Source organism: Arvicola amphibius, chromosome 2, assembly GCF_903992535.2.
Source record: "Arvicola amphibius chromosome 2, mArvAmp1.2, whole genome shotgun sequence".
Classification (NCBI taxonomy): Eukaryota; Metazoa; Chordata; class Mammalia; order Rodentia; family Cricetidae; genus Arvicola; species Arvicola amphibius.
Genome location: NC_052048.2, coordinates 131,289,583 through 131,301,614, shown reverse-complemented (window position 1 = coordinate 131,301,614; position 12,032 = coordinate 131,289,583). Strand labels below are relative to the sequence as shown.

At 50.1% G+C, this 12,032-nt stretch overlaps 1 protein-coding gene across 1 annotated transcript in view; it reads right to left on the bottom strand.

The window, feature by feature from the left end:
* Positions 1-12,032, bottom strand: part of Ift172 (intraflagellar transport 172) — a 39,803-nt gene that overhangs the window by 663 nt on the left and 27,108 nt on the right. The window contains 39 exon segments of the mRNA XM_038318149.1: positions 1-66; positions 283-341; positions 344-380; positions 465-496; positions 499-518; positions 616-620; positions 699-752; positions 754-795; positions 1,297-1,356; positions 1,358-1,417; positions 1,589-1,699; positions 2,224-2,354; positions 2,605-2,677; positions 2,871-2,934; positions 3,048-3,150; positions 3,340-3,445; positions 5,797-5,820; positions 5,822-5,860; positions 5,862-5,928; positions 6,028-6,137; positions 6,319-6,426; positions 6,428-6,500; positions 6,870-6,891; positions 6,894-6,933; positions 7,052-7,145; positions 8,150-8,291; positions 8,607-8,627; positions 8,630-8,729; positions 8,916-8,948; positions 8,950-9,052; positions 9,161-9,180; positions 9,182-9,259; positions 9,943-10,032; positions 10,724-10,813; positions 10,815-10,869; positions 11,048-11,168; positions 11,383-11,461; positions 11,622-11,810; positions 11,812-11,871. Coding sequence (XP_038174077.1) covers positions 1-66; positions 283-341; positions 344-380; positions 465-496; positions 499-518; positions 616-620; positions 699-752; positions 754-795; positions 1,297-1,356; positions 1,358-1,417; positions 1,589-1,699; positions 2,224-2,354; positions 2,605-2,677; positions 2,871-2,934; positions 3,048-3,150; positions 3,340-3,445; positions 5,797-5,820; positions 5,822-5,860; positions 5,862-5,928; positions 6,028-6,137; positions 6,319-6,426; positions 6,428-6,500; positions 6,870-6,891; positions 6,894-6,933; positions 7,052-7,145; positions 8,150-8,291; positions 8,607-8,627; positions 8,630-8,729; positions 8,916-8,948; positions 8,950-9,052; positions 9,161-9,180; positions 9,182-9,259; positions 9,943-10,032; positions 10,724-10,813; positions 10,815-10,869; positions 11,048-11,168; positions 11,383-11,461; positions 11,622-11,810; positions 11,812-11,871 — 2,781 coding nt within the window.

Sequence of the window (12,032 nt, the reverse complement as noted above, 5' to 3'; positions counted from 1 at the left end):
CTGCTCCAGCCTCTGATCCATCGAGACTGTGAGCACCCAGTCCTCGACCTCTTCTCTCTGGGCCTCCTGGGAAAGAGAGGTAGCACATAGGGCTGGGAGGCTTGGGGGTGAGGACAGGGCCTTGCTAGCCCTTAGCGCGTACATCGGCTTTTAGCTACAAGTAGTCCACCTTGGAACTGCCTCTGCTTCCCCTGAGTAACAGTTAGGGCTGATGTCACTGAAAAATGGCATCCTAAAGCCTTCTATACCCTTTTCGGTGCCGACCCACTGGTGACACCTTACCGGTACATGCTGCTTGGCCGGGAGTGGCACCTCAAAGGGGATGTCTGTGTCCTGGAATCGGAGTGGTCAAGAGCGTCCAGAGTCCCTTCCTCGATTGCCTGTGGCAGAGCAGTCAACCATGAGGTAGGCACAGCGGGTGACAGGCAAAGGCCCCAGTCTCTAGGCACAGTTTCTCTACTTACGTCAGTCAGATCCAAAAATCGGTTGAGGAAATGAAAGCCATGTTTTCCCAGCCACTTCCTATCACAGAAAAGGTGCAGATGGGTGTGAGGTTGGATCTACTTCTCTGGGGTCAGGGAGAATGCTCCAGAAAAGGCAGGCTGTGTCCTCCACATCAGCTCCTTACTCAGCGGTGCCCAAGGCAGTCTCCATCTTTCTGCAGTTCTTCAGCCCCACCCTTCCCTTGCCCAGCTCACCTTGGCAGCAGTGCCTGCTTCATAAAAGGCCTTGTCTGCAGGTAACAGCTGGGTTGTGGCGCAGGAGTGAGATGGAGAGCCTGGCAGCTACGGTTTCCTGTGGATTCAAGGCAAAGTTTATGATCCCGGCCCTGTGGTGATTGAGCTACCAGACCAATGAGCCTGTAACTAAGCCAGCCATGGAGCTAGACAACCAGCAAGCAGTTCGGAACCCTCTAGATCTCAGGCTGTTCTGGTCTTAGTTCTTTTCATCAGCATTAGGTGACCAGCTCAGGTTATGTAAGGGGCTTTTTCTACTTTGAGAATTTGACCACATACATGAAATGTATGCACAGTTATAACTAAATAAGCCAAAGTGTGTGTACTTCTAGGAGGTACATAAAACTAACATGCTATCTGAACGTTTGAACATAATGAGGCACAGCCCTCAGGCCAGACAGCCTGGGAAGAAACCCATCTCAGCAAGTGTCGGAGTGGTAGAAGCGCAGAGGGAAATGTGCTCGAAGACCCAGAACTTGGATGTGTTTGGCTCCCGAGGTTTGAGGGTGAATCCTTGTGACCGAGTGCTCTGTGCTGAATCTCTCTGGCTGCATCTTACCAGCTGTTTGATACTCTGGGCCGCAGATCGTGTCGCATAGTAATGAGCGATCAGCAGCATTCATCTCAAACTCCTCGTGAGCTGCCGAGTTTGCTTCGCTGGACTTCACCAGATTTTCACACTAGAAAGAGGGGTCGGAGGGAGAGCATAGCTAGGCTTGGGTCAGAGGGAGGACCAAGGAAGATTGTAGAGTGGCCACTGCTGGCCGTTTGCCACCGAGAAGGTAAAGGTTTATGTCCATTAAGGAGACTAGAACAGAAGGAACTTTATGTCATTGCTGACCCTTGCTTACCAAGTTAAAGAGGACATCCCGAAGATCAGCCCAGCTATGGTAGGCCTCGGCATTGTTGGTCCCAGGAGAGCTAACCATGTCAGTGAAGATCCTTTTGTAGATGTTGAAGTTCTAGAGGTCGAGGGGAAGGGGACCTGAGTGAGGGAGCTGTGTGCTGTGGAGCTAAGAGACTGATGAAGGAAGGAGAGGCCTAAGGGAAAAACTGAGTTTGGCAGGAGGACCAGGATTTCAAGGTTATCCTAGGCTTCATAGTTCCAGACTAGCCTTGCCTACGTGAGTTCCTGACTCAGAAAAGAGACAAAACTCACAGCAAAAAACCCTATCATATTAGCTGGGTGTTCAGTAAGTGTGGGTGATTAATGATGTTAAGGCTTAGTCTAGAAATTCTTGATTCTCCATAGGAGAACTGTCAGTTCTAGAGGAAATCAGTAAGGACCCTAGAAGGGTATCCACGATTCCTCTTGGACAGACAGGTCTGTGTATGTTTACTAAGAACATGGACAGCTGCCTGGGTGTTTTTTTTTTCAAAGGGTAAATGCTCCAGAGGGTGTTTCAGCTCAGGATTCTCTGAGACAAATGAAGGGGATGGTTCTAGAGGACGAAGAAGGAAACATTCATCCCAAGAAGGCTGGTACCTGTGGGTTAGCAGGGGCTCCGTGCTGCACATAGAGGGCCAGTGCTTGGGCATAGCCACCCTCTCGGATCAGATGAGTTGCATACAGGGCCACGTACTTGTGCAGAATCTTGTAGTTCTGTTTGGGAGTGGAGGAACAGCACGGAAAAGGCTGGGTCAGCAAGAACAGGCAGTGACAAGAGAGCACGGGTTTGTTTAGGAGGTAAAGGGCACTTGAGTATTCTGATCTCAGAATCAGGACGGAAGACTGCTCTCTGGTGCTCAGTAGGGTCCGCTGTAGATTGGGCATTGGAGTTAAGGGGTGGGATGCTCAGAAGCAGGTAGGGAATCAGGAAGAGGTGGGTGAGAATGGGAGGGCCAGCGGTACCTGCTTGGTAGCTGTTTTCAATGCACTTGTCCCACTGACCCTGCTCCACATACAAGTCCAAGGCGGCTACTACGTCCACACCCACCAGCTGTGGAGCAGTAAAGACAGATGCGCTGAGAGAAGGGAGGATCTCTAGTAACCTCTTCGGAAATTTGGCTTTTACTCTTGTTCTGGTGGTACTGGGGAACCTAGGCCTTACACATGGGAGACAAGAGCTCAACCACCTAGTTAGCCCCTCTGGCCTCTTCCTGCTTTCTCCCTCCTAACACTGAGAGCTTTACCGAATCCACTTTGCCCTGGTTCTTGAGGAACTCCTTATAGTGCTGGTCCACATAGTCTTCATACCTGGGAAGATACACAGAGAGTGCTAACTCTATGGTCACGCAAACACCACACCCTCACCATAAGAAATCTCCCTCAGTGTTTACAAAAGGAACTAAGAATCTCCTGGCGATTACCGTGGGTCTAACTCTTTGGCTACGCGTTTGGCCTTGTTCCATTCTTCACCGTCAATGAAAGCATCGATCGCTTCTTTGACAAGGTCCAGGTTCAGATAGAGTTATTGCAGCCTGCACAGAGGGAAATCTGAGTGAAAGCTATCTTTCCATCTGACTCAGTGGCCTCCCACTTGGTGAACTCTCTCTCCCCAGAACACTGATGCACTTGCCAAAGGGCCCACCCTACACATCTGGATCACGTGTCACCCACCATCTCACCAATGTACAGGGGAGTGTGTCAGTCCTAGCATCCTACTTACCGCACTGTGCTTTCCAATTCCAATCAGCTGGGGACCTACAGCCCGAACTACTTCCAGACTGCGCTGGGGAGGCAGAAACTTGATGGACAGTTCCGCCGCCTGAGTGGTCGAACAGAAGGTAGAAATGGGGAGAAGAGTCTACTAGGGTTATTGGCCTTCGTGTTTTCCTCCTCCAGCTTCCAATGGTCTTGTGATCCTCATCTTCCACCCTCCCAGGCTAAGCCTGGCCCACAGGTCTGCTGTGTGACCCCAGAAAACCTATCATGTTCCTCTTGGCTTGCTGCAGCTCTGCACACTTCATCTGTCGTATGAGCTCACTGAATTTTGTCACAGATAGAATCTTGATAGCATAGTATAGAGAAAACCGAAATGAGAATTGGTAGAGAACCTGGCAACTATTTGTGAGTCTCAGATTATCCATGCTCCCTGGAGTTTGAAAACAGAACAAAAAAAGAATGGCAAATGCCAATAATATTAAGTTCAATGATATTATATTGAAATTCCAATACTTTAAGATTTTGCTAATTTTTTTAAAAGATTATGTGTACAGTGTTTCTGTGCTGCATATATGCCTGCAGGCCAGAAGAGGGCACCAGAGTGCATTACAGATGGTTGTGAACATATGGTTGCTGGGAATTGAATTCAGGACCTCTGGAGGAGCAGCCAGTGCTCTTACCCTCTGAGCCATCTCTCCAGTCCCAATTTTGCTCATTTTTATGTGTATGGGCATTTTGCATGCATTTTTCCCCTGTGTCTGGTGCCATGGAGACTAGAAGAGGGCATTGGATTCTCTGGAACTAGAGTTTCAGATGGTTGAGAACTGCCATGTGGGTGACGGGGACATAACCTGAGTCCTCTGGAAGAAGAGCAACTGTTCTAAACCACTGAGCCATCCCTCCAGTCAACATTTAAATGTTCAATTAGGTGTATTGCAATTCTTTTTAATTCTCTTTTTTTAACCTTATTCAAGAACAGGTATGAAAAAACTGCGGTAACACCGCAGCGTACGCAGTGTTTCCAGCAGACAGTGCTGGTCTCGATGCCTTGACGGCTTGTCTGACTCTCTGTTTCCACTGGGATGCTGACATCCTCACTGATTTTAATTTCCATTTGACGCAGTTGGCTATTATCTAGACCAGTTCCCCTGTCCTTTCCCTTTCCTTTCTTACCCTGCCAAACCCTGTAAGCAAGGCTTAAAGCATGCTTTCTCCCCATCCTGTGACCAACCTGAAGGGACAGCCCTGCACAGACTTTAGTGAATGTTGTAAAAGGTATCGGCTGCTTAGTGCTTGATTAAAGTCTGTTCAAACCTCACAACCAAACATCAGCCCCTTTACTTCCTGTTCCACTCTGGGGCCTATTCAGTGACCCCAGAACTTAAGGACATCTTGCATGGGCATCAACATAACAGTATTATTTAGAGGGCCAGGAACCCCCTTAGTCCCTCAGGACTCCCAATCCCGTATTTCCCTGTACCCATTTAAACTATGTATGTATGTCTAATTGCAAAGATAATAAATGGGGTTGGCTTATCAGTTAGTTTTGCGTGATGACTGCACAGTAATGTAGGCATTGTTCAAACAGAACTTTGGGTGTTTCTGTAGATGTACTTGGATGAGGTTAACATTTAAACTGTAAAGCAGATTGGCCTTCCTAATATAGATGGGTTTCATCCAATCAGCTGAAAGCTTGAATTGAACAAATGGCTTACTTTAACCCCGAGTAAAGGAAAACTCTTCCTGCCCAAATGTTTGTCTGAACTGGGACACTGACTTTTTCCTGCTTGCTCTCTGGAACTGAAATGCTGACTCTTGGGTCTCCAGCCTGCCAGCCTCAGACAGGGACTACAGCACTTTCTCTCCTGGCCTGCCTGCTCGCCAGGCTCCATGCACATCTTAGGACTTGCCCACTCTGATAACTACGTGAGTCAGTTTCTTATCTCAGACATATGTACACATGTATCAGTTTTGTTTCTCTGACCAGTAGTTTGTCTTCAGCTTGGCGAAGAGTACTGGGCTGGCTCTGTCTGCTGAAGGGGAGCTATCAGGTGGGGGTGCTGGAGGACCAGCCATGCTTTCGTACTGGCCTCAACTATGCCCCGGGGTCTGGAGTTTCTCTTTCAGCTCCCATTCAAAGTCCTTCCTTCCTCAGAGAAACCTTCTGGACTACTCCAGCCCACACAAAGCTCATGTGTCTTGAACTCCACTTCATACACCTCAGTCTTTGCTCAGATGTGGTAGTAATTAAGTCTCCTAACTTCTGGCTGGGGTGTCTGTCTTACATCCCTTCTAGTCTTCAGCTGTGGGGCTCTCCAGTAGGCATAGCAGGCACCCAGGATATATCTGTTACTTGAAATAAAGGCAGAGGAGGATCGAGATGAACGTTTGTGGCAGGCAGCTGACTAGGAATGGACCTGTGGGAACCAGAGCCAGGACAGTCCGGAGCCTCACCTTCATCCAGCACTTCTCCATCAGGGCCGCCGCTCCCTGAGTCTCGAACTTTGAGGTAGCAGTCCCACCGCACGGCTATACTCTCCAGCCTGTTCCCACTGTCGTGCTTGCTCTACAAGTCCCTCCACACCTCTGTGGGATGAGAATATTCAATGCTCAGGATTGGGCAGGGGCAGTGTGGGTCCAGCCCACCCGGTCCTGACAACACTGCCAGGACGCATGGCTTCTCACCTTCCCCCCTTCTTGGTGGCTTCTCGCTCATACTCTTCCTGCAGGGCCTCTAGCTGGCCAGGCACGTAGTCCTTGCAGATCCGCAGAGCATCGCTCCAGAGCCCAGCCTCCTGCTCAGATTTGCAGGTATCAGAAGGGCTTCCTCTGGCAGGGTTCCTGACTTCTTAGCCTTTCTCCTCCCTTTCTTGCCTGTCCTTTCTCTCTCCTGCCCTCTTCAGCATCAGGAATCAGTGTAGATCTGTGGCCTCTCACTATCTCATCCTCCCTTTGTGGCCCAAATATATGGCTCACCTTATAATAATTGAGAGCCAGGCCTGGTCTCTGAGCCCGAAGCAGCAACCCTTCTGCCTTCTGAAAGTCCTTCTCCTCCAAGGCCCCACGGGCCTGACCTACCAGTACCCTCAGCAACACTGTCAGGATCATGGGCCTCAGCCACACGCTGAGCTGCCTCCCAATCCTGGTTGTGGACAAACCTGCCCAAAATGGGGGACACAGAAGAAGTTGAGTACAAGTCTGAAGCCTCAGTAGTAGAAGACAGACAGCTGTACAACTGAGGGGCTATTGGTTTCATTCTGCGAGCTTTGAAAAGTAAAGATGACCATGAAAGATACCAGGACAGTATCTTTATCCTATTCCAGAGCAGGACCAAACAGCGGGGGGCTGGGGAGATGGCTTAGTGGGTAAAGGTACTTGCCACAAAACTCATGACCTGAGTTCAAATCCTGGAACCCACATGGCAGAAGGAGGAAACCAACTCCTGCAAGTTGCCCTCTGACGCACACATGTGCTATGCATGCATTTCCAAACCCATAAGTAAACAGAAACGACGTGGGGAAACTCACATGAGAACTGCCTCTTTGGGTTACCAGCTCTGATGAATTCTGCTTCAGCCTCTTCAAATTTGCCCTAGACAGAAAGATAGTCACATATGGTGAGAAGGGGCCTGGCATCACAGTCAACTGGAAGACAGGACTGAACTGGTCACAGAGGTCAGGGGTAAGGGGGAACTAAATTACATCCGTACCTCATCCTCCAGGTACATGGCGTATCTGAGATGAATCTCTGGGGTTTTGTGCTTGAGGGCTAGCCGAGAGAGTTCAAAGGCAAATTCAAAGGAGCTGAAATGGAAGGTGTAGATAGAGTTTGTATGTAATACAGAAGGAAGAGGAAATAGAGAAAAGACAACCACCAGGGAAGGAAGAGCAGCCCTACCCCTTCTCCTGACTACTATGGAATCCCAGCCTGTGACTCTGCTCCCAGGCTTCGTGACATTTGTTAAGAAATACAGACACTTGCATGGATCTAGTGTGTGTGCTGCAGTATTTAAAACCCCCTCCCACGCTCACACAGGCAAGTCTAATTACAAACAGTGGCTCACAAGCAGACAAAAGAACATCACAGTAGGAGGGAGATTAGCTGGGGGCCAGCAGAAATGAGAGGATAAGACAGGGTAATTGGGGGGGAGGGGTATGACCCACAATGCATTGGTATGTATTTATGAAACTGTCTAAGATAAAGAGAAAAATATACATTTTCATTTAACAGAAGTTACTTTGATGACCCAGAAATGGTACTGACTTAGGTATGGTTCTATGTTCCTGCTCCACCTGTCTCTCTAGAACCATTGATAAACACCTAAACAACCTCCCTTCCAAAGATCTCGATCTCTCTCTCCTCCCTCCCTCCCTCCCTCCCTCCCTCCCTCCCTCCCTCCCTCCCTCCCTCCCTCTCTCTCTCTCTCTCTCTCTCTCTCTCGATACAGGGTTTCACTATGTAACCTTGGCTGCCTGGCCTGAGACTCACTCACTGTGTAGACCATGCCAGCCTTGAACTCAAAGAGATCTACTTGTGCCAGACAGTGGTGGCGCACGCCTTTAGTCCCAGCACTCAGGAGGCAGAGGCAGGTGGATCTCTGAGTTCAAGGCCAGCCTGGCCTACAAAGTGAGTTCCAGGACACCTGCAAGTGGCAGGATTATACACTGGCACCACCATGCCTAGCTCACGTTTTAACTCTGCTTCCGCTTTTGGAATTACTTTTCAGTTGCATGTCAGTTTTCCTTATGTGTGGGCTGCTCTGAGTGGGAAGGAGCCGAAGGAGAGGAGACTGCACCCGAAACCCCCCCAGTTGTCAGCAGCGTGGTCAATGGCAGCCTCTAGAAGCCCCAGCTTATTAAGCAGTCTAACTGCAGCCTCTCCTCCCAGACTCTTCGCCCACAGATAGGCCACGTGTTTGTGGGCATTGGCTCCTCCATGGCTTTGGCCACCTGTAAAGCAAAGTTGCTAGAGCATTGCCCACTGCAGAGTTGCCCCTTGTCGTCTCTGGCCTCCTGCCCCAGCTGTGATGAGGATCAGGATCCTGCTCGAGATTGGTACTGAAGAGGGCCAGCTTCCAGGTCTCTTAACGTAGGGTCACAGTGTTTAGGGACAGAGGATGGGCTTCAGGAAAGCCATAAGCCCTTAAAATTATAAGTAAATGCTTTATTAGACGGGTATGGCTGTACTTCAGACAGAAATACTCAGGTCTTTGTGACATTAGTTAAAATTCGTCATGTAAGAACAGGAAAGAGGGATGCATGAACTCCTCACCCGGTAGGCCTCCTCCAGAGCCCACTGGACCGGTACATGTTCACAGTTGCCTTCCATTCCTGGGCCTCAAGGTAGTGATACTCAGCCTCCTGCAGTCGGCCTTCTGCCTCCAGCTCCTGTGGGGTAGTGCATCATGATGGAAGGGGTGATGGATACTGGCTGGTCCAGCTCCTGTGGGGCAGTGCATCATGATGGAAGGGATGATGGATACTGGCTGGTCCAGCTCCTTTGGGGCAGTGCATCATGATGGAAGGGGTGATGGATACTGGCTGGGAGGCATGGGCAGGGGTAGAAAGGCTTACCTTGCCCAGGTGAAGGTGTGTGTCACTGAGTAGAATCTGGGTGGTGCTTCCCTACCAGGCGGATCATATCATCATACAACTTGTGCTTTTTGAACATGGTGATGGCAAGATCAGGCTCCTCTACTGTGACATACAGCCTGAAGACAGGGGATGCACCTGGAACCTCCTACAGCCAGATCCCTGCTGCTACTTGCTTCTGGGAGGAGGCCACAGGTCCTCTGAACCATCCCTTCCCCCACACTCACCGTTCAGCCTCTCGGTACTTTGCCCTGCTTCTCCATTTCCTGGGCCTGGGTGATGTACAGCACGGACACATCCTCTGGCCGCATGCATTTCATTGCCAGCTATGAACATGGAACCCAGAGGTTCAGGTGCCAGGCCACATGGAAACTTAGCTGCTCTCTCTTTTTTTAAAAAAATATTTATTTTATTATGTATACAATATTCTGTCTGCGTGTATGCCTGAAGGCCAGAAGAGGGCACCAGACCTCATTACAGATGGTTGTGAGCCACTATGTGGTTGCTGGGAATTGAACTCAGGACCTTGGAAGAGCAGGCAATGCTCTTAACCGCTGAGCCATCTCTCCAGCCCCTTAGCTGCTCTTGAACTCCGAGTCCACCAACAATGACTGGCATTAGTTATTGTCATTCTCAGTTCAGGCAATGTAATGTCCATCGGGAGCCCATGAAGAGCTCCATTCTGCTGAGGCCTAAGAGGCTGATATGCAGCACACACTGCATTACCACACCTCTGCTTACTCTACTGAGGTCTGCAATGTAGGGGAGATGGCAGCGCTGTCAAGGGCTCAGGGGCTTTGGAATGGTAGTTCAGAATGCCTGGCTCCCAGGTCCACTAGCTGAAGTGTGGGCTAAGAGAACAGGATCCACACCGTCAAGGGCTGTATTTTAGTACTTCCTTAGCTTTCAGGGAACTAGTAAAGGCGGGGTATCGGAGACCAAGGAGTGAGGGCAACATGGTGGCCACTCACGCAGAGTTCTTTCCTCATGGACACTGCTCATTCATTACCTTGTGGGCTTGCTCCCAGCGGCCAGCCTGGGTGTACATGTCTATAGCATCTTTGGTCCGGTCTCCTTTGGTGTAGAGCTCCTCAGCAATCTAAAATTGCAAAGATGTCAATAGGGGTGGTGGAGAGCCTGGCATATCACTTTGTAGTAATACTGCAGAAAAGATGAGTACAAGAAAATGTGTCTCTAGGAGAAACACTAGATCAAGCAGTGTGTGTGTGTGTGTGTGTGTGTGTGGTGCACGTATGTGTGGTGTATGCACATGTGTTAGGCATACACATAAACACAGGAGCAAGAGCACAGAGTGTTAATTCTATTGCCCTCTGCCTTGTTTCTTTGAGGCAGGTTGGTCTCTGAAGCTGGAGCATATACTTTTTAGCTAGGCTGGTGGCCAGCAAGCCCATTAGGGATTCTCTTGTCTTCACCCCCATAGCTCTGGGGCTACAGGCACATGCGAGACCACGTGGTTCTCCCAGTTGCACACAAGTGTTCTCAACTGCTGAGCCACCTATTCAGGCAGAACTTAAAGGGCCTCACATTTCTGCCACACAGGGCGATCTACACTAGCTATGCTAGAGTCATTCATGAAGAATCATTTGAGCTGGCACAGGAAAGCGAGCTAGAGATCACAGCTGTGCCATGCTGGGATGACGGTAGGGACATAATGGCTGCGCTCCAGCAGGAAGAGCTTGGTGAGCTGCCCCATATCTTGTTCTAGGGGACGTCCTTACCACCCTGCACTGCACTGCTTCAGAGCTGCAGAAAACGGGACTTCTCCTCACCTCATACTCCTGCAAAGACGCATAGTGCTGGGCCACACGAGGATAGTATTTAGATGCAGTGTTTCGGTCCTGGAGATCTAATATATAAATTGGCCTTCTTCCACTGGCGGGCACCCAGAGCAGCCTCAATTGCTTTAATGGAACACCTGGCATAGTCAGGAAAGACATTAAATATGTATGAGGAGAGAGGAGGATGAAAGGAATAAAGAGACCCCAAGCACATTCTAACCTACATTTTGAGATCTCTTCCTTTAGGCTGTGCCTCCTCCTTCGCTCACAGTTTCTCACATCATGCCCAGATCCCTGTGCCCTGTGCCGCCATACCTGGCTTCAATGTAGTGATTGATGGCTGCATCCAGCTGCTTCTGCTGCACCAGGTAGTCCCCCCAGGCCTCCTCCAGTCTCACAACCTCCACTGGGAAAGCCAGTCGTGCCAGCTCAACCGCTACCAGAGACAGAAGAGGCACTTGGTGCAGAATCCCAGGGATGGGACCCAGGAAAACAGGACAGGGAGATTAAGTATGGACAGATGGGTGAGAAGTGGAGGAATGCAGAGGAAACAAAGCCAGTCAGCCTGAAGAGATGTCCCGAAGGAGATGCCGGGATACTGGGTGGGCAGGAGTATACAGTGGTAAAGACAGCTGATGAGCAGCTAGTACCTTTCATGAATGCATTGCCTTTACAGTAGCACTCAAGGGCCCGCTGTGGGTTTCGAATCTTCTCAAAGAGATCACCGGCCTGCCAACACATGCATACAATGAAACTCTGAACACAGAGTCAGGAATCAGCTCCCCGAAGGAATGCTGGCAGTCAGGGAGAGTTATGGACCCCCAGGTCTCTTGGGTGGGAGTGGGGTTCAGGTCCTGCAGATAAGGACCGAAAGAGGCAGCCCACATACCCTTTCGTAGAGCTCCCCCTTGATGAGGGCCATGGTGATGTGTTCTACCAGCTCCGTGTTGGCCAGCAGCTCCTCGCGGGTCAGCACCAGCCGCGCAGCTTTGGCAGGGAGCCCAGCCTTGAGGTAGAGGCTGATGGCTGCCAGCCCATCCCCTTGACTCTCCTGCAGTTCCCCTGCTCGCTCCTCTTGTTTGTGTGTCCATTAACCATTGATAGTAATCCCTGCGCAGCTTCTCCAGGGCTGGGTGTCCCTGGACATCACAGAAGGAGCTAGGGATTCCATGTCTCTCCTGCTCCTCTTCTGGTACAGTGTGGCTCCTCCCATGCCACCAATATGTTATCCCTCACCTTATCAGACAGCCCCAGCCCCATTCCAGATCCTATGGCTTCCTTAGAAAGATAGCTAAAATTG